This window comes from Pan paniscus, chromosome 2 (genome assembly GCF_029289425.2).
Source record: "Pan paniscus chromosome 2, NHGRI_mPanPan1-v2.0_pri, whole genome shotgun sequence".
Classification (NCBI taxonomy): Eukaryota; Metazoa; Chordata; class Mammalia; order Primates; family Hominidae; genus Pan; species Pan paniscus.
In genome coordinates this window covers 12,769,176-12,793,458 of record NC_085926.1, presented here as the reverse complement: position 1 = coordinate 12,793,458, position 24,283 = coordinate 12,769,176, and the positions used below count along the sequence as shown (strand labels likewise).

The following is a 24,283-nucleotide window of genomic DNA, read 5'->3' as shown; positions in this document are numbered from 1 at the left end:
ATTTAGTTCTCCTTCACGAGGCTGCTGGGATGATTAAGGAGCCCCAAGCACAGGGCCTGGTGTGCAGTAGGTGCTAGCTCTGTGATTTGAGTCCCTCCCTGTCCCCTTTTACCCGCTCTTCCTCAATACCCAGGGTGGCCTCCCACACCTGCTCAGCATGTCAGAGAGGATGTCCAGGGCTTCCAGCTGCACAGCCACATCCTCCTGCTGGGCAATGGCACTGGTGAGCTGGCCTGTGATCTTCCGGCACACGTTGGTGGCCAGCCCGGAGCCTGCACAGGGCACAAGGTGGGCACAGTGAGGCCCTGGCCTGGGGGAAAGGCAGCCTCCACCACTAGTCTGCCTCTGCTCTGGCTGTGTTCCTGAGCCCACATCCCTGGGAATCTTACCAGGGCTCCAGAGGTCCCAGGTTTGACCCAGAGTCTGGCCAAAGTAAAGGAGACAGCTAGGGGAGCTGCAGAGCCGATGGCCGAGCTTCTGGGTGACTTACAGACACCCAAGCCCTTCTTCCTTTCCCCATTCCACTAGGGAGGCAGGGAAAGTTAAACACTTCCTTTCCTGCCTCTCTTGCTGCTGGGAGTGGCTGGGTGATCCAGCTCTTGCCAGTAAGATATAAGTGGAAGTCCTCTGGGGGTTTCTGGGAAAACGTGTGCTTTCCCTATAAAGGGAGGGGACATGGGGCAAGACTGGAAACCTGTCAATATTGAGCCACTAAATGAACTGCTACAAAAATGGAGTGGCTGATTCCTCCAGGATTGCCATGTGAGGAAAAACCACCCCGATTTCTTTAAACTGCCGTTAGTTAGATTTCATCACTTGAGCTAAAAGCATTCCTAACTGACACAGAACCATGAACTTAAACTGAGCTGGGGCTGAATTCTCTGCCCTGCTTACTAGCTGAGTGACCTCAGGTATGTCTCTTCAACTCTCTGAGCCTCAGTGGTTTTTTTGTTTTTTCGTTTGTTTTTTACCATAAACTAGGACAAATACTAACAGTACCTAGTCCTGGGGACCTGGGTACCTGTGGCTGCAGGGGGGAGCTCCGAGAGGACGGTCTTGAGGCCAATGCCGGCGATGTCTCGCAGCTGCTCCTTGTCTGACCGCATGTTGGTGCACAGGGTGTCCACGATGGTCTCCACCTGGTACTCCTTCACTTTGGCCACCAGAGGACCCAGGCTGAGCAGGGAGTGGGAAGGTGAGTCCAAGGGCACAAGGTTCAGCCTGAGTCAGGCTGCCCCTTTATGTCCCCTCATGCTCCTGGGGCCACAAGTGCTGAGGAAAAGGCCTCAGATCATCAGGGGAGCCCCTGTTTGGCCAGAAAGAGATACTCTCTGGGTATGCCAACATCGTTCCTGGGACCTCCCAAACCTACATTTCTTCTTGTGTTTTACGTCTCAGGAAATGGCCAAATAGTGCTCCAGAACAAGGGTTCTCAAACTTGAGGGTGCATCTGAATCCCCTGGCGGGCTTGTTAAAACAGATTGCTGGGCCCCACCCCCAGAGTTTCAGAGTCAGGAGGGCTATCTAGGTGTGGCCTGACAGTGTGCATTTCTAGCAAGCTCCCAGTTGAGGCTGATACTGTAGGTGGTCCAGGGAGCACACTTGGAGAATCTCTGCCTTAGAGGCTTGCTTCTCAAAGTTTGGTGGTGAGTTAGCATTGGCAACGCCACTCGGGAGCTTGCTCAGGATGTGGAATCTCAGGCCTTACCCTACCCTAGATCTACTGAGCCAGGATCTGTAGCGCCACAAGGTCCCCAGGTGATTCCAATGCACAGGAAAGTGTAAAAACAGCGGCACTAGACGCCCTCGTTCTTGGCCTTAGTTGCCATCACCTGGGCCTCTAAAAAATGCCTACCTGGGCACTGCTCTCAGAGAGTCTGAGTTAATTGGTTTCAGATGTGGCCTGGAGGGGGTTGGGGGAGGGCTTTTAAAATTCCCCAGGTGATTCTAACATGCAGTCGAGGCTGACAACCTCTGCCCTACCTGAGTGGTTCTCAGACATTGGTGTGCATCAGAATGCAGATTCCAGGGTGTTATAGTCTCATCCTCTGCCCCAGCTCCCTTCCTGCTCCATCCCCTGAATCTGAATCCCTGGGCAGGGAATACAGGGTTTCAACAAGAGCTTCAGGTGACTGCAATGCACAATGGTTTTCTTTTTTCTTGATTTTTATTGAGATGAGGTCTCGCTCTGTTGCCCAGGCTGGAATACAGTGGCGTGATCATAGCCCATTGCAGCCTCAAACTCCTGGGCTCAAGCGATCCTCCTACACAGATGAGATTACATATTCAAGCCACCATGCTTGGCTAATTTCCTTTTTCAGTGTCTCGCTATGTTGCCCAGGCTGGTCTTGAACTGCTGGCCTCAAGTGATCCTCTTGCCTCAGCCTCCAGAATAGCTAGGACTACAGGCATGTGCACCATGGTTTTCAAACCTTGGTTCTCTCAACTTCCTTCTCCACAGCTCCTCTATCTACGTAATCATGGAGTCCTCCATCCTACCTCTTATAGCACTGGTTCCCACTAGGAGTAATACCACCTTGGCAATTTATGGGGGTCCTTGGTCATCAAAACTATTGAGTTAGTACTTCTGGCCTTTAAGGGGGTGAGGAGCAGGAACAGCAGAAAGACAATAATGTAAAACAAAGCACTGTCCATGCCCCGCAAGAGGTTCTAACATCCCAATGGGCATTTGTATAGGCAAAAGGCCTTTCTATAATTATCTGAGTCTAAAATTTCATTTTATACATAGACACAAAATACTTTTTACATTGTTTTAATATACCACATTTTAGATTTTCTAAGAATGCAATTTTCAGGTAAATTGAAGGAAAATTCTACTTTGTTTTCTGGGAAACTTTATTGGGAGATGGTCACTCACTTTAGAAAATCCTGGCTGGGTGTGGTGGCTCATGCCTGTAATCCCAGCACTTTGGGAGGCCTAGGCAGGCAGATCACTTGAGGTCAGGAGTTCAAGACCAGCCTGGCCAACAGGGTGAAACCCCGACTCTACTAAAAATACAAAAATTAGCCGGGTGTGATGGTGCATGCCTGTAATGTCAGCTACTGAGGAGGCTGAGACATGGGAATCGCTTGAACCTGGGAGGGGGAGGTCACAGTGAGCTGAGATTGCACCACTGTACTCCAGCCTGAGTGACAAAGTGAGACTCTGTCTCAAAAAAAAAAAAAAAAAAAAGAAGAAAAAAAAGAAAATCTTGCCACTAAGAGCAATGGCCTCCAATTCTGAAACCTGAGTCCCCAACACCCCCTGTCTGTATCTGTACTCACGATGAGTTCACATGTAGATGCAGGCTTCTCGTGACTTCATCACTTCTACCATCACAGTGCCCAAGCACGCATACATGGAAACACACATTACTATAAACTACATTCCTTCTAGTTTGCCTTTATGGTTATGGTTAGGGCATTATGTGTAGAGGTAGGTTTTATAATGTATGAATTTCATTTCCTAATAGGAAACGGTATTACAAACTATTTGTTATAAAAAGGTATTGGTTCTGCTGGTGTGAAACCCATCCTAAGTATACTCCATGAACAGAAAGACATTCCCAGCTCATAAACTTGTCCATGTCACCTTCCTACATAAAACCCTTTATTGAATTCTCTCTGCTCTTGGGATCACGTTGCAATTCATTAACATGCCCCAGAAGAATGCCTGGACCCAGCTCACAGACAGTGGTTTGAGAGACAGTGCCCAATTCTCTCACCCTGTTGTCCCTTGATCCCTGGCATTCTATTTAAAATTACCCAGGTGATGCTAACCTGCAGTCAAGGTTGACAACCTCTGCCCTACACTAGTGGTTCTCAGCTGTGGGTGTGAGAATGACCCTACCACACAAGCATCCCCACGTGCTCTGCACATACCCTTGTCTTGTCTTTTTCTACTCGAGATAACTGGCCAACGTCTCAGGATCACAGCCTCACAGTGATCTAAGGCTGGGGCTTTTAGGACCTCTCCCAGTCCCATGTGCCCTAAGCCTTTTTTGTTTGTTTGTTTTTGAGATGGAATTTTTGCTCTTGTTGCCCAGGCTGGAGTGCAATGGTGCAATCTTGGCTCACTGCAATCTCTGCCTCCTGGGTTCAAGCGATTCTCCTGCCTCAGCCTCCCAAGTAGCTGGGATTACAGGCACGCACCACCATGCCCGGCAACTTTTTTTTTTTAATTATTATTTAGTAGAGACAGGGTTTCACTATGTTGGTCAGGCTGGTCTCAAACTCCTGACCTCAGGTGATCCACCCGCCTTGGCCTCTCAAAGTGCTGGGATTACAGGCATGAGCCACCGCACCCAGCCTTTAAGCCTTTACCACCTTGATGTGTGTCAGCTTGACCTTCCCAGCATTTACATCTGTCTGAGGGCTTTCTCTGGCTGGAGGTGGCAGGCAGTGGACAACCCTCCATCCTACCCCAGAAGCAGCCCTTAACCAATGACTACCAGGGAGCTGGTGGATTAATACCCCAGCTCCCTTACCCTTTGGGAAAAGTCCAAGGGGCACGTCCTGTACTGTGTCCCAGAGGCCCCCATGGGGTTAAGCTCATCAGGCCCACTGTGGTCACTTGCTTCGTACCATACCCTTGATTGGTCCTCTTCCCTTTCCTGCCTCACTTCCCTACTCCTCTACCATGTTTCCTGGGATCACCTCCCAAATAAATTTAGATTTGAATCCTTGTCTCAGCATCTTCTGGGAAAACTCAGACTAAGGTACCATTCAACGAGAGCTGCTCAGCAGGTCTCCTCTGCGAGGCTGTACCCCAAAGGGACAGCGGTCCCCAGGATGCTCCCACACCAGGTAGGGCCCCTTCTCCTGCTCCACCGAGGCTGACACTCACCACTTGACAGCCAGGTTCTGCACCTCACCGTTCTTGTCCTCCAGGAGCCGGAGCAGCATCTTCACCACCTTGCGCTCGCTGTCCTCGTCCAGCTGAATGGAGTCCTTCTGCAACTCTGACATCAGGTCGCTGGTGGCCATGAACCTGCACAGGGAGGATGGAGGAGATTGCTGAGCAGCTCCCGGGCCCTGGTGGATTCGGGCAGTACCTCAGGGTTCCCCTAGAAGTAGACCTTAATACAAAGATTCGAGGTCAAATGCAGTCCTGTGTCACATAATGATGTTTTGGTAAGTGACAGGCAACATATACAATGGTTGTCCCATAAGATTATAATGGAGCTGGCCGGGCGCAATGGCTCACGCCTGTAATCCCAGCACTTTGGGAGGCCGAGGTGGGCAGATCACGAGGTCAGGAGATCAAGACCATCCTAGCTTACATGGTGAAACCCAGTCTCTACTAAACAAAATACAAAAAATTAGCCAGGTGTGGTGGCGGGCGCCTGTAGTCCCAGCTACTCGGGAGGCTGAAGCAGGAGAATGGCGTGAACCCGGGAGGCAGAGCTTGCAGTGAGCCAAGATCATGCCACTGTACTCCAGCCTGGGTGACACAGCGAGACTCCGTCTCCAAAAAAAAAAAAAAAAAAAGATTATAATGGAGCTGCCCTATACAGGCATGCCATTTTAATCTTTTCTACCTTATTTTTACTGTACCTTTTCTATGTTTAGACACACAAATACCACTCTGTTACAACTGCCTACAGTAGTCAATACAGGTTTGTAGCCTAGGAGCAACAGGCCACACCATATAGCCTGGGAGTGTGGTAGGCTCTACCATCTAGGTTGTGTAAGCACACTCTATGAGGTTCACACAAGGACAAAATCGCTTAAGGATGCACTTCTCAGAATGTCTCCCCGTCGTTAAGTGCCACATGATGGTGGATTATTTGAGCAGTGGGCATGGTTGGGCTACAAGGAGACCCACATATGTGTGACACCAACTGCCACATAGTGGCAGACTAGGAACGGCTCAGCATGCTGGCTAAATGCATAATGTTTCAGGGTCGGTGGCTCCCGCCTCAGCCATTTATGAGTGTGAACTTGGGCAAGTCATTTCACCTCTCCAAGCCTTAGTTTACCTGTCTGAAAACGGGGATGAGACTAGTACCTGCCTCATGGGGTTTTAAGTGCACATGGTGTGTGCTCAGTAAATGGCACTGCCATTATTATAATGGCACAGGACATCATCCACATCTCACAACAGCTGAGAAAGTGATGCCAGAAGGTTGTTTTGTTTTGTTTTGTTTTTTGAGATGGAGTCTTGCTCTGTTGCCCAGGCTGGAGTGCAGTGGCACGATCTCAGCTCACTGCAAGCTCCATCTCCCGGGTTCACACCATTCTCCTGCCTCAGCCTCCCGAGTAGCTGGGACTACAGGTGCCGGCCACCACGCCCGGCTAATTTTTTGTATTTTTAGTAGAGATGGGGTTTCACTGTGTTAGCCAGGATGGTCTTGATCTCCTGACCTCGTGATCCGCCCACCTCGGCCTCCCAAAATGCTAGGATTACAGGCGTGAGCCACCGCGCCCAGCCAAGGGATACCAGAAGGTTGAACAGACACCTTGTGTCCAAGTCAGAGCTAGAGGCCTGTCTGCCAAACAGATGGAGGAGGGCGAGCCCTGTTCACTCCCATCTCAGAGAACCGGCTCAGTCCCTGCCCTTAGAGCAGTGGATCTCCAGCTATAGCCAGCATCAGAATCACCAGCAGCGCTTGTTAAATAATACTAGTCCCCATTCCCAGAGTTTCTGAATCAGCAGGTCTGAGTTGGGGCCCAGGAATCCACATTTCTAACAAATTCCTGGATGACACTGAGGGTCAGGGACCACGCTTTGAAAACCACTGCCCCACGCCATGCTGATGGGCATGGGCATATTTTGGAGACCAGCGCCAATAGTTGACTGGCTCACTGACCTAGGGTGGGCACCAGAGGCAAGGGCTACCCACCTGGAGGTGGGGGATTCATGGGGCCTGACGCGAAAAGCCTGATGCTGTCCCAGGCATTTGAAACTGCAGTGGGAGTCTAAGCTGGAAGCCATGGAAAGTTGAGGCTGGGGCCAACTTTCCAAGTTGAGGAATGGTGCGGGAATTGGGCACCATTCCCGCCAAAATTAAGAGGGTAGGAGCAGAGGTCTGAAACTAGTAGCCCTCAGCTGTGTCCACCTTGCAAACATGTTTTCAAAAATTTAAATTACTTGTCAACATTTGAACATTGGGAGAGTTGACATAAAAATACTGACTTTGGCCTGGCATGGCGGCTCACGCCTGTAATCCCAGCACTTTAGGAGGCTGAGGCGGGTGGATCACCTGAGGTCAAAAGTTCTAGATCAGCCTGGCCAATATGGTGAAACCCTGTCTCTATTAAAAATACAAAAATTAGCCGAGCACGGTGGCGGACACCTGTAATCCTAGCTACTGGGAAGGCTGAGGCAGGTGAATCACTTGAATCCGGGAGGCAAAGGTTGCAGTGAGCTGAGATCGTGCCACTGCACTCCAGCCTGGGTAACAGTGTGAGTATCCGTCTCAAAAAAAAAAAAAAAAAAAAATACTGATTTCCAGGCTGGGCGCAGCAGCTCACGCCTGCAATCCCAGCACTTTGGGAGGCCAAGGTCGCCAGATCACTTAAGGTCAGAAATTAGAGACCAGCCTGGCCAACATGGGGAAACCCCATCTCTACTAAAAATACGAAAATTAGCCAGGTGTGGTGGTGCACACCTGTAGTCCCAGCTACTTGGGAGGCTGAGGCAGGAGAATCACTTGAACCCAGGAGGCAGAGGTTGCAGTGAGCCAAGATCGTGCCACAGCACTCCAGCCTGGGTGACAGAGTGAGACTCAAAACAAAAACAAAAACAAAAACAAAACACTGACTTCCACATTATCTTGAAAACAGAATATTTGAATACAGCGGGGCCTACAATCCCTGGTGACAATACCTGATTAGAATCAGGTTGTGGCTGCCCTCTCCCCAGTTCACCTGGTCCCCACTAGGCCCACTTCACCCACTGACTGGCTCCTGCAGGCAAGTGAGAGCGGAGTCTCAGGAGAAAACAGGACAGAGCAGTGAGGAGATACTGTGAGGCTGCCTTGGAGAAAGCCTCCAGCTTTTACTGACCCTGCTGGGCCACTCTACCACCCCACGCTGGCCCTGCTTTCCAGCATGGTTGAGCAAATCAACCAAGAGCCCTGACCCCAGCGTCCTGTGGCAAAATCTATCACAGTTGGGATTCTGGCTCTCATCTGTGCAGACTGAGACCTGCTCCTAGATGTCACCGCAGCCCACAGTGCCCTGTTACCAGGGGTGGACTGGTCGATGTCCTGTTTATTTTTAACAAGTAGATTAGCCACAAGTTGCTAGGAGAGAGGAGGCTGGGCTGGCAGCATGGGCAGGATGGCAGGACTGACTGTGCCCACCTCTGGGCAAAGGTAAAGTGAAGGAGGAGGTTTGGATTTGAGCCAGGCCAAGGCCTGAGGTGAGCACATGCACCCCTACGTCTGCTCAGCTGAGGGGACATTCTGAGATGGCACCCAGGGTCTCCAAGTTGTGTTTCTGCTGCAGTCCATGGGGGCCCAGCTCAGCCTGGCAACCCAGGCGATGTGCCTCTTTGCCCAAGATAGGCCTTCTATCCCCGCTCTTCTTCTTCATCTGTTGAGCTCCTATTCACCCATCAAGAGCCCAGCTCAAATGTCCCAGCTCAAGGATGACTGACCTCCCTGCCCTACCCCTGCATCCACAGCCCCTAAGCACAATGGTTCCCTGGACAAGATCCTTTCAGAGCACTCTGCACCCCTCCTTTATAGTACTTCTCACACTGCAATACAAGTCTGGCCACCAGAGCATCTTCTCCATTGGACTGTACACTCACTGAGGGCAGAGGCTCATCAGGTTTATCTCTGGGACTCCAGGCTCAACAAAGAACAGGTCTGCAGAGGGCTTTGTCGGGGAGGGTGAGAGCAGGAGGAGAGGTAGTGAGAGAGCTAGCCCTTAACAGAACTTACAGCCAAATAGTCCGAATTCAGAAACCAACTCTTCTGAAGTATGCCTCAGCATTTCAGACACCCCTGGTTCCTGCAGACACTAGCTCTCGGAGAAAGCAAGCCATGTTTTATACGTGTATGTGTGTAGGGATGGGAGAGGGAAGGAAAAGTATATAATTTGGTGGATAAGAGCTTGAGCACCAAAGTTTGGCTTTAAATGAGTATACTGGTCTTGCCGTTTATCAACTAGGTGACATTGGGCAACTACCTCCTTTTCTCTGGGCCTCAGATTTTCTATATATAAAATGGGAACTTTTCTTTGCCCTACCTCATAGTATCCTTGGGAGGTTTCAATAGGACAATCTAGCTCTTAGCATGAGGTAGTAAGAAAACTAGGCTCAGGAAGGCTGCACAAACTGCCTACGGTAACAGCAAACTGGGCGGAAAACCAGCCCACCACACAGGTCTCCTGGCTTTTCAACCAATTCTACTGTGTTTTCAAGAAATGACTTGGTAATTCCTGCAAGACCCGCAAGGTACTCGTTTTGACTGCTGGAGCCTCCGTGGTAATGGGGCACCTCCTGCCCATAAAGCCAGGGCCCAGGAAGAACAGGAAACAAAGATCTCCTCCACCCCACCTGGGACCCCCATTTGCAGTCGCTGCCCCGCTCCAGGAACCAGAGGACACAGTCTCAGTTTCATTACAGAGAAACCCTAGAGGCAACTCAGCTGAAACCCTTGGCCACACGGGCGCCTGGACAGCTGGTCTGCAGGACCCAGCACCCTGGTATTCGGACTTTAAAAATAGACACCATTCTCACATGCTTGGGGTGGTTTTAAGTGTTCTCCAGGCCACTGGCAGAGACAGGCTGAAAGGGCTTCTCAGGCTGTAGCTGGCAGGGCCAACTCCCTCTCCCAGAGACTGGACCAGAGGCCTGAGAGACACTAGCGCAAATCCCCTAGGCCACTAGCCAGCTCTGTGACCTTGGGCAAGTCACTGCACTCCTCCAAGCCTCCGGAAAACAGGAAGAACAATCACTACCACCCATGGGTGGACTGAGATTACACGTGGGGTGCACAGTAGGGAGCCTGGGACCCAGCGAACATTCACTAAGCACCTACCGTGTACTCAGCACAGGTGTTGGGGCACTAAGAGGAAGTGCATAGTCCCGGTGGCCCAGGAGCTCAGGGTCTCCCAGGGCTGAAAAGTGATCTAGCAGAAACATGAGGGGAGGCATGATGGGAGCTGAAAGGAGGTACCTAATCCTGCCTGGGGTCAAGAGTTATAGGAGCTGTCAGATGAAGGGAGGAGGTCAAGGGAGAGCAAAGAATCCCCCTAGTGAAGGTCTAGAGAGGGGACAGGGCGTGGCAGGTTTTGGATGTGCACAGAATCATAACAGTGTCCGTTTATTAAGCACCAACCTAGTGCCTGCCATGAACCTGAGCATTTCACATGTACTATCTTATTTCATCCTTACCCCAATCCTCAGAGATGGGTTCTGTTATCCCCATTTTATAGAAACAGAAGCACAGGGAGACTCATGGGGGTTAAGTTACTTGTCCATGGTCACACGGCCAGTGAGTGACGGCAGCTGGGATCTGAAGCCAAGACCTTGGATCCCAGGCTCTATTAATGTGGGGGGGGCTCTTGAGGGGTACTGAGGAATGGGCTGCAGGAGAAGAGTAGGAGTCAGACCACCAGAGCAGGTCTCAGTCTCCTCACCTGTCAGGGGGCTGGAATCAGAGGACCTCACTAAGATCTTGGCCTCTGTATTAGACTGGCCTGGATTCGGACTAAGTCTCCCACTTCCTGGCTTTGTGACTGAACCTACGCCCTTCATGCCTCTGAGACTCAGTTTCCCTATCTGTAAAATGGGGACAAAGTGAAAAAATGTTCATTGAGTCTCCAAGGTCTTCTTTCAGCTGGACGGGCCAGAACTGGCCATGAGACCACGGGCCAATCCCTTTTCCTCCCTGGGCCTCAGTTTCCCCAGGGAATGCAGGTGGAAACTCATTGGACCAGATGTTTCCACCGTTCTTTTCAGCTCTATTCCTGTGGTTCTGTGATGCTGTGAGAGGGCGAAAGAAGAAAAAAGGGAGTGGGGAAGGAGACTGGCACACAAAACCTAGAAGGTCCCACCCCAACCATCACCTACCTGTGACTGGAAAGCCAGACTCAGCCCAGCCCCCTCCTTTAGGCTGGGTCTGAACAATCGCAGGAGGGGAGGGAGACGGGGAGGGAGGGGTCCGGGTGATGTTGAGAAGGAGGCATCACTGAGGGTGCCAGTGAGAAAGTCAGCTGGGGGTTGCGGTCCCGGGAAGGGTCCGGGTTCAATGCGGAGAAGAGGCAGGTGCTGGGGTCCCCAGGGAGAGGCGTAGGGCTTCACTGTGGGCTCGCTGAAGGTGGTGGGGGCGGGGGGGAGGGGGCGCTGGTGCATCAGTTGCGGGGGAAGAAGGGGGCCGGACACACACGAGGGAGGAGAGGCCGAGGCAGGGTGCAGAGGGGTGGAGCTGGGGCTCTGATCGGGGGTGAGAGGTAGGGCTGAAGCCTGCACGGTGGGAGACGAAGCAGGGACTGGAGTCGCGGAGGGGCAGGACGGCCACTAGGGGAGAACGCCCGGAGCTTCAGTGGGGACCACGAGGCAGGAGTGGGTCTGTGGGGAGGGGGGCAGCTTAATCCAGGGAGAAGAGAGAAGAGGCAGGGGGCTGCATGGTCATGGGGGATGGGCTGGCGCTTCGAGAGGGGAGGAAGGCCCCCGGCTTCAGAGCGGGAAGGAGAGAAGGGGGCCGGCGGCGGGGTGCACCTGAAGTCCTTGTCGCTGGACGTCATCTTCTCCAGGAGGCTGGAGATGTGGAAGGCGGCGGTGCTCATGGTGGCTGCGCGCCGCGGAGCCGGCCGGCGGGAGGGAATATGGCGGCGCGGGCGCCCCCTCCCTCGCCAGCTGCGCGGGCTGCGCTCACCAGACAGAAATAGCAGCTCCCGCCCCGCCCCGTGCTCACGCCTTGGCCATGGCGGCCGCGGGAGGCGGGCGGGCCTGGGCCTGGCTTGGTGGTCTTGGCCCCGGCCCCAGCCCTTGCCCTGCTGACAGCGCAGCGCCGGATTGCACACACCCCCAGAGACGGGGAGCTCACTACCCGGCCACCACCTCCTTGTTATTCCTGTAGGTGCCAGCTCTGTCTTGCGGCATGGACATAATATCATAGAGTCTTAGGTTCGAATCCCAGTTCTGCCTCTTCTGCTGTGTAGCCTTGGCCAAGTTACTTTACCTCCGCTTTCTCATCTGTAGGCATTCAAGAAACAGGAGCTATCAACCAAAGCTGGTCAGGCCAACCAAAAGACCCCTCACCCAATCCCCTCACCCACGATGCTTGCCCGCCCCTGAGCCAGACAGGATCTGGGGAATGAACTGAGTCACACAAGGCCCCCTGCCTCGCATCCCCAACCCTCAGGACGGCAGGGTCAGTTTCTTCATTTTTTTAGCAATGCAACTGAGGCCGAGAAGCAAAGGGATTTGCTGAGGGTCACACAGCCAATGAATCTGGGATGGAGTCAGGATTGACTGCAGATCCCTTAATATCCTGCGCAGCAATCCTTCCATAAACAGCCAGGAGGCTGCTGGATGGGAAAGGGAGTAGTGTGTGCTTCAGAGCCAGACAAGCCTGGCTTCAAATCTCTGCTAGGCTCCTTCCTGGCTGTGTGACCTTGGGATAATGAAACAACCTCTCTGGGCTATGTTTTTCTCACTCATAAGATAAGGATAAAAGAAATCTTTATTCACTTGGGAGGCCGAGGCGGGCGGATCACGAGGTCAGGAGATCAAGACCATCCTGGCTAACACAGTGAAACCCTGTCTCTACTAAAAATACAAAAAATTAGCCGGGTGTGGTGGCAGGCGCCTGTAGTCCCAGCTACTCGGGAGGCCGAGGCAGGAGAATGGCGTGAACCCGGGAGGAGGAGCTTGCAGTGAGCGGAGATCGCGCCACTGCACTCCAGCCTGGGCGACAGAGAGAGACTCCGTCTCAAAAAAAAAAAAAAATCTTTATTAAATTGACACCCCCCTTGAACACCTGTTATTATGAGGTACGTAGGTTCTAGACCAAAGCTAACAGAACACTGCAATGTTGAAAATGTTCTACATCTTCAGTATAGTATCTAATATGATAGCCACTAGCCACATGTGGCTATTGAGCACTTGAAATGGAATTAGTGTGACTGGGGAACCAAATTCTTAATTATATTGATTTTTCATTAACTTAACTTTAAATAGCCCACTATGGGTAGTGGCTATCATAATGAACAGTGCAGATCTATACAATAAGGATGTAACGCAGCAGGGTGTTAGACACAAACGGCCCCTGCCCCCTGGGGACTTTACATTTTAGTGTAGGAAATTAGCAAGAAGGAAGAAGTGATTAGATAAGGAAAATAAGAGCTCTTCAGAAAATAAAATAGAGTTCCTGGAGCGTGGAGGGGCAACTTCAGCAAAGGTCAGGGAGGGCACTTTTGAGGAGGAGACATTTGGGCTAAGACCTCAACAGATGAAGCAGCTGGGCAAAGTTTTGAGGGAAGAGCTTCCCAGGCAGAGGGAGCAGCAGGTGCAAAGATCCCGAGGTGGTGGCCGGGTGCGGTGGCTCACATCTGTAATCCCAGCACTTCGGGAGGCCAAGGCAGGAGGATCACGAGGTCAGGAAATCGAGACCATCCTGGCTAACACGATGAAACCCCGTCTCTACTAAAAATACATAAAAATTAGCCGGGCGTGGTGGCGGGCGCCTGTAGTCCCAGCTACTCAGGAGGCTGAGGCAGGAGAATGGCGTGAACCCGGGAGGCGGAGTTCGCAGTGAGACGAGATCGCGCCACTGCACTCCAGCCTGGCGACAGAGCAAGATTCTGTCTCAAAAAAAAAAAAAAAAAAAGGTCTCAAAGTGGAAACCAGCCTGATGTGTTTAAGAAAATGCTGTGGCTGGGCCGGGCACGGTGGCTCACGCCTGTAATCCCAGCACTTTGGGAGGCTGAGGCGGGTGGATCACAAGGTCAGGAAATCGAGACCATCTGGCTAACAAGGTGAAACCCCGTCTCTACTAAAAATACAAAAATTAGCCGGGCGTGGTGCCGGGCGCCTGTAATCCCAGCTACTCGGGAGGCTGAGGCAGGAGAATGGCGTGAACCCGGGAGGCGGAGCTTGCAGTGAGCCAAGATGGCGCCACTGCACTCCAGCCTGGGAAACAGAGCGAGACTCCGTCTCAAAAAAAAAGGAAAGAAAGAAAGAAAAGAAAAGGCTGTGGCTGGCTGGGCGCAGTGGCTCATGCCTGTAATCCCAGCATTTTGGGAGGTTGAGGTGGGTGGATCACATAAGCGCAGGAGTTAAAGACCAGCCTGGGCAACATGGTGAAACCCTGTCTCTACAAAAAATGCAAAAATCAGCCGGGTGTGATGGCACACGCCTGTAGTCCCAGCTACTTGGGGGGCTGAGGTGGAAGAATCTCTTGAACCTGGGAGGCAGAGGTGAGCCTGGGAGGCAGAGGTTGCAGTAAGCTGTGATCGCACCACTGCACTCCAGCCTGGGTGACAAAGTAGACCCTGTTTCAAAAAAAAGGAGGGGAGGAAGGGAGGGAGGGAGAGAGGGAGGGCGGGCTATGGCTGGAATGGAATGAGATCAGTCTTCCACTGAGGAAATGAGGACAGAGAGGTGGACAGGGGCCAGATTACTTGAAACCTTTCAGGCCAAGGCAAGGAGTTCGTATTTTATATGGGAACACTAATTTTATGTGGGAACACTAACGCCAGGGAACACTGGATGGCGTAAAGCAAGAAGGTAACTTGATCCGTTTTTGTTGTTGTTTTTGAGACAGAGTATCCCTCTGTTGCCCAGGCTGGAGTGCAGTTGTGTGATCTCGGCTCACTGCAACCTCTGCCTCCCAGGTTCAAGCAATTCTCCTGCGCCAGCCTCCCGAGTAGCTGGGACTACAGTCACCCGCCGCCACACGGCAAAATTTTGTATTTTTAGTAGAGATGGGGTTTCACCACGTTGGCCAGGATAGTCTTGAACTCCTGACCTCAGGTGATCCACCCGCCTCAGCCTACCGAAGTGCTGGGATTACAGGTGTGAGCCACTGCGCCCAGCCAGATCAGTTTATTTTATTTTATTTATTTAATTAATTCAGTTATTTATTGAGATGGAATCTCGCTCTGTTGCCCAAGCTGGAGTGCAGTGGTGCAATCTCAGCTCACTGCAACCCCCACCTCCCAGGCTCAAGTAATTCTCCTGCCTCAGCCTCCCAGGTAGCTGGGATTACAGACACGCATCACCATGCCCAGCTAATTTTTGTATTTTTAGTAGAGACAGGGTTTCACCATGTTGGCCAGAAGGCTGGTCTTAAACTCCTGACTTCAGGTGATCTACCTGCTTCGGCCTCCCAAAGTGTTGGGATTACAGATGTGAGCCACTGCGCCTGGCCTGTTTTTTTAGAAAGATCTCTTTAGTGCTGAACAGTCCACGCAATCAAGAATCAGGGTGGTTTGGGCCGGGCGTGGTGGCTTATGCCTGTAATCCCAGCACTTCTGGGAGATCACCTGAGGTCAGGAGTTCAAGACCAACCTGGCCAACATGGTGAAACCCTGTCTCTACTAAAAATACAAAAATTAGCCGGGTGTGATGGCACACGCCTGTAGTCCCGGCTACTCGGGAGACTGAGGCAGGAGAATTGCTTGAACCCTGGAGGCGGAAGTGATTGCAGTGAGCGAGATCACACCAATACACTCCAGTCTGGGCAACAGAGCCAGACTCCATCTCAAAAGAAGAAAAAAGAAAAAGAGGCTGGGCACGGTGGCTCACGCCTATAATCCCAGCACTTTCGCAGGCCAAAGCGGGCAGATCATGAGGTCAGGAGATCGAGACTATCCTGGCTAACACAGAGAAACCCCATCTCTACTAAAAATACAAAAAATTAGCCAGGCGTGGTGGCGGGCGCCTGTAGTGCCAGCTACTCAGGAGGCTGAGGCAGGAGAATGATGTGAACCCGGGAGGCAGAGCTTGCAGTGAGCCGAGATCACGGGCCACTGCACTCCAGCCTAGGCGACAGAGCGAGACTCTGTCTCAAAGAAAAAAAAGAAAAAAGAATGAGGGTGGTTTGCATTGGGGGAATGGTGGCGAAGATGGGAAGATTCGGGTTATGTCATGGAAATAGAATACAGCAGTTTCATTTGAGGATTGGATTCACATACTTTTTTTTTTTTTTTAAGACAAGGTCTCACTCTGTCGCCCAGGCTAGAGTGCAGTGGCATGATCACCACTCACTGCAGCCTCCACCTCCCGGGCTCAAGCCATCCTCCTGTCTCAGCCACCTGAGCAGCTGGGACTACAGGCACACACCACCACACCTGGCTAATTGAATCCACACTCTTGAATTGGGTGACGATTACAGGTATATATTTGTAAAAATTAATCAAGCTGTACTTTGCTATATGTAACTGTTGCCTCAATAAAAAGGAGGGAAATGGGCTGGGCTCGGTAGCTCTAGCCTGTAATACCAGCACTTTGGGAGGCTGAGGTGGGTGGATCACTTGAGGTCAGGAGTTCGAGACCAGCCTGGATAACATGGTGAAACCCCGTCTCTACTAAAAATACAAAACTAGCCAGGTGTTGTGGCGCGCACCTGTAATCCCAGTTACTTGGGAGGCCGAGGCAGGAAAATTGCTGGGAGGTGGAGATTGCAGTGAGCCAAGATCATGCCACTGCACTTCAGCCTGGGCAAAAGAACGAGACAAAAAACAGAGCAAAAAAGTAAATAAATAAATAAATAAAAAGGAAAGGAAATGAAGTAAGTACATAGTTTCATAATATTTTCGTAATAATTTTATGAGTCAGTGCATATATTTTTACAAGTCATATTTTTATGGGTAAGGAAAAGGGAAGAATTATGAGTTTTTAGCTGGAGCAGCTGAGTAGATGGTGGTGCTTTTTATGGGGATGAGGAAGTCAAGACAAGAAACCTTTTGATGGGAAGGAGGACTTGAAAACTCTGCATTGATCTGTTAACTTGGAATTACCTACTAGACATCCAAGGAAAGATGCCATGTTGACAACTGAATACATCAGTTGCATCAGGGGAGAATTCCTGGTTGGAGATACAGATGGGGGAAGGTCTTCACACAGAGGAAGTATTTAAAGCAATAAAAGTGTACAAGGATGGACAACATGAAGTGTTATCAAGAATGCAGGACAAACACAACTCTTTTTTTTTCTTTTTCTTTTTTTTTTTTTTTTTGAGACAGGGTCTCACTTCACCCAGGCTGGTGTGCAGTGGTGCAATCTCAGATCACTGCATCGTTGACCTCCCAGGTTCAACTGATCCTCCTATTCAAGCCCCACAAGTGGCTGGAACTACAGGTGTGAGCGACCATGCCTGGCTAATTTTTGTATTTTTTGTAGCAACAGGTTTTGCCATGTTGCCCAGGCTGGTCTCAAACTCCTGAGCTCAAGCAATCCACCTGCCTCAGCCTCCCAAAGTGCTGGGATTACAGGAGTGAGCCACCACACCTGGCCCCAGAACTCTTATATGGTGGTAGTGTGAGCTTTAAATTGGTAAAACTACATTGGTACAAACCGTTTGTCCATATTTTAAAAAGCTAAGTATGTGTCTACCTTGATGTATTCAGATAAGCACTTTCACTCTGGGGCGTATATTCAAGATATATGAACGTATATGTGTTCATCAAAAGAACGTTCAGGCCAGGCTCGGTGGCTCACACTGGTAATCCCAGCATTTCGGGAGGCCAATTTGGGTGGATCACCTGAAGTTAGGAGTTTGAGACCAGCTCAGCCAACATGGTGAAACCTCATCTCTACTAAAACTACAAAAATTAGCCGGGCGTGGTGGCAGGCACCTGTAATCCCAGCTTCTCCGGAGGCTGAGGCAGGAGAATCGCTTGAACCCGGGAGGCGGAGGTTGCAGTGAGTCGAGATCCCGCCATTGCACTCCAGCCTGGGTGACAAGAATGAGACTCTATCTCAAAAAAAAAAAAAAAAAAAAAAAGTTCAGACCACCCTTCTTCTTCTTCTGAATAGCCAAAAATTGGAAACAACCTAAGTGTTCATCAACAGGTGAATGAATAAACAAACTGTAGTAGTTCATAAAATTGAATATTATATAGGAATGAAAATTAATGAACTACTGCCATGTGCAATGACATGAATGAATCTCAAAGATATTGGCCAAAAGAAGCCAGATGCAGGAGTGCATACTCTATGTGGTTCCATTTGTGTGAAGTTCAAAAACAAACAAGGCACAGTGGTGCAGGCTTGTAATCCCAGCACTTTGGGAGGCTAGATGGGAGGACTTGAGCCCAAGAGTTCAAGACCAGCCTGGGCAACATAGTGAGACCCCATCACTACAAAAATATTTTTTAAAAATCAGCCAGGTGTGGGCCAGGTGCGGTGGCTCACGCCTGTAATCTCAGCACTTTGGGAGGCCGAGGCAGGCGGATCACCCGAGGTCAGGAGTTCAAAACCAGCCTGACCAACATGGCGAAACCCCGTCTCTACTAAAAATACAAAAATTAGCTGGGCATGGTGGCAGGCGCCTGTAATCCCAGCTACTCAGGAGGTTGAGGCAGGAGAATCACTTGAACCTGGGAGGCGGAGATTGCAGTGAGCCAAGATCGCGCCATTGCACTCCAGCCTGGGGGATAGAGCGAGACTCTGCCTCCAAAAAAAAAAATTTCACCAATTTTTCCATCAATGTCCTATTTCTGTTGAAGGATCCAGTTCAGGGTTACTCATTACATTTAGTTTCCAGGTCTCTTCAGTCTCTTCCAATCTGTGACTGTTCCTCCATCTTCTCTTGTATTTAATGTCCTTGACACTTTTTAAAAGAACTGGTTGGCTATTTTACAGAATGTCCCTCAATTTGGGTTTGTCTAAGGCTTTTCTCGTGATTAGATTGAAGTTATGCATTTTTTGGCTAGAGTACAGCATAAGCAGTGTTAAGCTTTCTTCAGTGCATCAGAGCAAGGGCTTTGTGATGTCACTAAGTCTTCTTACTGCTGGTGTTAATGTTGATCACTTAGCTAAACTGTGTCTTGGTTGAGTTTCTCTACTATAAAGTTACTATGTTTCTCTTGTAATTAATAATTTTATACTTTTTGTAAATTTGCATTTAAATTTTATTAACTTGAGAAATTGCACCGGATAAATATCTTGGAGGAGATTTTTTGAGATGACCAAAATATCCTATTTCTCCTCAAAATTCCACCTACTAATTTTAGCATCCATTGGTGGATCTTTCTTTTATGAATATTACTGTTGAATGGTGATTTTCTATTTCCCTGTTTCTCTTTTTCTGAGACAGGGTCTTGCTCTGTTACCCAGGCTAGAGTGCAGTAATGCGATCTCAGTTCACTGTAGCCTCGACCTCCTGGGCTTAAGAGATCCTCCCACCTCAGCCTCCTAAGTAGCTGGGACTACAGGCTTGTGCCACCATGCCTGGCTAATTTTTGTATTTTTTGTAGAGATAGGGTTTCACTGTGTTGCCCAAGCTGGTCTCAAATGCCTGAGCTCAAGTGATCCTCCCATCTCAACCTCCCAAAATGCTGGGATTATAGGAGTGCACCATTGCATCCAGTCACCTTCTGCATTTATTAAAATTCTTCTGGAAGGAAGATATGGTCATTTCTCCCCCATTTATTTATTTTTCAATTATTTATTTAAATCTGTGGTCTCTAGGCCAGGCACAGTGGCTCATGTCTGTAGTCCCAGCACTTTGGGAAGAGGTAGAGGCGGGAGGATCACTTGAGCTTAAGAGTTCAAGACCAGCCTGGGCAACATGACAAAACCCCATCTCTGTTAAAAAATAATAATAGGTTGTCGGCAAAGCTGAGTCCTGTCTTCTCGCCCTCCTCCCCAGAGAGCATGAGCTTCACCAATCGCTCCACCTTCTCCACCAACTACTGGTCCCTGGGCTCTGTCCAGGTGCCAGCTATGGCGCCCGGCTGGTCAGCAGCATGGTCAGCATCTCTGCAGTCGCTGGGGGCTCTGGTTCCCGGATCTCCGTGTCCCACTCCACCAGCTTCCGGGGCGGCATGGGGTCCAGGGGCCTGGCCTCGGGGATGGCTGGGGGTCTGGCAGGAATGGGAGGCATCCAGAACAAGAAGGAGACCATGCAAAGCCTGAACAACCACCTGGCCTCCTACCTGGACAGAGTGAGGAGCCTGGAGACCGAGAACTGGAGGCTGGAGAGCAAAATCCGGGAGCACCTGGAGAAGAAGGGACCCCAGGTCAGAGACTGGAGCCATTGCTTCAAGACCATCGAGGACCTGAGGGCTCAGATCTTAACAAATACTGTGGACAACGCCCGCATCGTTCTGCAGATCAACAATGCCCATCTTGCTGCTGATGACTTTAGAGTCAAGTATGAGGCAGAGCTGGCCATGCGCCAGTCTGTGGAGAACGACACCATGGGCTCTGCAAGGTCATTGATGACACCAATGTCACTCAGCTGCAGCTGGAGACAGAGATTGAGGCTCTCAAGGAGGAGCTGCTCTTCACGAAGAAGAACCACGAAAAGGAAGTAAAAGGCCTACAAGCCCAGATTGCCAGCTCTGGGTTGACCGTGGAGGTAGATGCCCCCAAATCTCAGGACCTCACCAAGATCATGGCAGATATCCAAGCCCAATATGACAAGCTGGCTCAGAAGAACCAAGAGGAGCTGGACAAGTACTGGTCTCAGCAGATTGAGGAGAGCACCACAGTGGTCACCACGCAGTCCGTGGAGGTTGGAGCTGCTGAGATGATGCTCACAGAGCCGAGATGTACAGTCCAGTCCTTGGAGATCAAGCTGGACTCTGTGAGAAATCTGAAGCCCAGCTTGGAGAACAGCCTGAGGGAGGTGGAGGCCCGCTACACCCTGCAGATAGAGCAGCTCAGCGGGATCCTGCTGCACCTGGAGCTGGCACTGACTTGGGCAGAGGGACAGCCAGGCCCAGGAGTACGAGACCCTGCTGAACATCAATGTCAAGCTGGAGGCTGAGATTGCCACCCACCGCCACCTGCTGGAAGATGGCGAGGGCTTCAATCTTGGTGATGCCCTGGACAGCAGCAACTCCATGCAAACCATCCAAAAACCACCACCCCCGGATAGTGGATGGCAAAGTGGTGTCTGAGACCGATGACACCAAAGTTCTGAGACATTAAGCCAGCAGAAGCAGGGTACCCTTTGGGGAGCAGGAGGCCAATAAAAAGTTCAGAGGTATAATAATAATAATAATAATAATAATAAATTAAAAATCAATAAATAAACATGTGGTCTCCTGTATATTCATTCTGTACTTTGGGTTACAATCCAATAACATACTATTTATTTTGTTGCTCAAATTGCTCTTGGTTTGCCCATTGAGAGCTCCTTCAAGTTGGCTTCTATGTTCCTTTGACAAGCTCCCATTCTTTTTGGAGCATTTTCTTTCTTTCTTTTCTTTTCTTTTCTTTTTTTTTAAATAACAAAAGATGTTCTAGGCTTATCTTGTATTTTCCCTGTTCCAACCCTATAATCACCATCCACTTTTCTAAGGAGCACTGGTTCCTTTTATTGGAAAGTGGCACTTAGAAACCAAGATCTGGGTTCTGGCTTTGCTCATTGCTACTGAGATGTCATTTCTTCTAGGCCCTCTCAGAGGACAAAGCTATGAAATATGTATGTGTATACTAACTCTCACACACATACATCTCTATCTATAAAAAAAACCCCACAAGTTCATACTGATATCTCTGATTTCAACCCAACACCAAAGGTTCATTCTATCCTTCTATCTTTCCTATCTTTCCTTATTTGTAACTATTTTCTTTTTTTTCTTTTGAGACAGAGTCTCACTCTGTTGCCCAAGCTGGAGTGCAGTGGCACGATCTTGGCTCGCTGCAACCTCCGCCTCCCAAGTTCAAGAGATCCTCCCGCCTCAGCCCCCCAGTAGGTGGGATTACAGGCACCTGCCACCACACCCAGCTAATTTCTGTATTTTTAGTAGAGGTAGGGTTTCACCATATTGGCCAGGCTGGTCTTGAACTCCTGACCTCAGGTGATCCACCCACCTCGGCCTCCCAAAGTGCTGGGATTACAGGCGTGAGCCACCTTGCTCAGCCATTTGTAACTATTTTCTTTGACAGTGATAACTCTTGTTCTCATTAGCTATATTTATGTATTTGTTCAATCCTAGTATACATACACACTACTTGCAGAATTGCTAACCCACACCTCAGTGAGAAACAAATTTGCTAACTAGAGTACAGTATTTATATGGAGTTCTTTTTGTCTGTAGCCTTACAGAATCCAGTTCAAATTCTATATTCCACAGTTATTTAAGTTAGGTCTTTTCTTTTCTGTCCCTTTGGTATGGTCTGTTATTCATTTGGAATACAGTTAGGTTTATTTGCTAGTGTTTGTATTCCATCTTGGGTTTCCCCAACAGTCTGGTTGGTTTTAATTGTTTCTTTATTTGGGGAGTATGTGAAATATTACTCTTGTTCCTGGAGTCAAACCTAAGCAAAAAGGTATACTCAGTAAAGTGTCACTTCCATACCTTCCTTCTTGTCACCCCAGTCCTACATACCCCCTGTAGGTAGCCAATCTCTTTAATTTCTGGTTTACCTTTGCTAGATTTCTTTTGCACAAATGAGCAGAAATGTGTATCTTCCTATAACCTCTTCTTTCTTACATGACCAGTAGCATGCCATGGATACTTTTTTGCACTTTGATTTATTTCCGCCTTAACTGTATATATGGAAATCACCCCATATCATCTCATAGAGATCTCATCCATTTTTACAGCTATATGGTACTCCATTGCTGGAGATGTCACAGTTTATTCAACCACTCTCCTATCTATGGACATTTAAGTTTTTTCCAATATTTTGTAATTATAAATAATGCTGCAATGAATAACCTTATAAATATGCATTTTCTTTCTTTTATTCTGAGACAGGGTCTCATTTTGTCACCCAGGCTGGAGTGAAGTGGCACGATCATTGCTCACTGCACACTTGACCTCCCAAGCAATTCTCCCAAAGTGCTGGGATTACAGGTGTGACCCACTGCACCCAGCCACATATTTTTTATTTATCTTCAGGTAGATTCCAAGGGGAGGGATTACTGAGTCAAAAGGTAAATGCATTTGTAGCTTTCTTAGCTACTGTCAAATTCTCCTCCACAAGGGCTGCACCAGTTTGCATTCTCACCAGCAACGTAGGAAAATGTCTGTTGCCCCACAGCCTATGTGTTATGCAAATGCATGTGTTGTCATGCATTTTAGTCTCTGCCAGTCTTATGGGTGAGAAACTGTATCTCAGTGTTGTTTTAATTTGCATTTCTCTAATTATGAGTTTGATTTTTTTCAAATGTATGGAGGCCCTTTTTATATCTTTTTGTGAATTATCTATTCATATCTTTCTCCCATTTTTCTATCCAGTTTTTAGTTCTTTGTTCCTCACATTTCTTAAAATAATCTTTTAATTTTAGAACAGTTTTAGAATTATGGAAAAATTGTGAACACAGTAGAAAGATTCCTATATCCTCACATCCAGTTCCCCATATTATTAACAATTTTACATTGACATGGTATATTTGTCCCAATTAATGAACCACTATTGATACATTATTATTAACTAAAAGACTATATTTCTTTCAGATTGCCTTGGTTTTTACCTAATGTTCTTTTTTTGTTTGTTTGTTTTTTGGTTTTGGGTTTTTTTTTTTTGAGACAGAGTCTCACTCTGTCACGCAGGCTGGAGTGCAGTGGCACGATCTTGGCTCACTGCAACCTCTGCCTCCTGGGTTCAAGTGATTCTCCTGCCTCAGCCTCCCGAGTAGCTGGGACTACAGGCGTGCGCCACAATGCCTGGCTAATTTTTCTATTTTTAGTAGAGATGGGGTTTTGCCATGTTGGCCAGGCTGGTCTCTAACTCCTGACCTCAAGTGATCCGCCCTCCTCAGCCTCCCAAAATGCTGGGATTAGAGGCATGAACAACCACGCCCAGCTACCTAATGTCCTTTTTTGGTTCCAGGATACCACCTTTAGTTGTCATGTCTCCTTAGGTTCATCTTGGTTATGACAGTTTGTATTAGACTATTCTCACACTGTTAAGAAGAAATACCCGAGACTGAGTAATTTATAAAGGAAACAGGTTTAGTTGACTCACAGTTCTGCATTGCTGAGGAGGCCTCAGGAAACTTACAATCATGGTAGAAGGCAAAAGAGAAGCAGGCACCTTCTTCACAGGGTGGCAGGATGGAGTGAGTGCAAGCAGTGGAAATGCCAGACACTTATAAAACCATCAGATCTCGTGAGAACTCACTCACTATCACGAGAATAGCATGAGGGAAACCACCCCCATGATCCAATTACCTCCATCTGATCCTACCCTTGA

General features: G+C 49.2%; 1 protein-coding gene and 1 pseudogene across 3 annotated transcripts in view; one reads left to right on the top strand and one right to left on the bottom strand.

Moving 5' to 3' along the window:
• The window catches only part of CAND2 (cullin associated and neddylation dissociated 2 (putative)), a 35,875-nt gene extending 23,831 nt beyond the window's left edge, over nt 1-12,044 (bottom strand). The window contains exons 1-4 of one of the 3 annotated variants that reach the window (XM_003826247.5): nt 11,678-12,044; nt 4,847-4,990; nt 1,022-1,176; nt 149-272 (exon numbers count right to left, since the gene is read on the bottom strand). In XM_003826247.5, coding sequence (XP_003826295.1) covers nt 149-272; nt 1,022-1,176; nt 4,847-4,990; nt 11,678-11,745 — 491 coding nt within the window. In that variant the 5' untranslated portion in view covers nt 11,746-12,044. Of the gene's footprint in view, nt 1-148; nt 273-1,021; nt 1,177-1,983; nt 2,092-4,846; nt 4,991-11,029; nt 11,625-11,677 lie in introns of those variants that run through there. The other 2 variants (XM_055109507.2, XM_063602188.1) reach the window with 2 other exon arrangements.
• Nucleotides 12,045-19,668: 7,624 nt separating this feature from the next.
• Nucleotides 19,669-21,953, top strand: LOC100971872 (keratin, type I cytoskeletal 18-like; annotated as a pseudogene).
• Nucleotides 21,954-24,283: the final 2,330 nt, after the last annotated feature.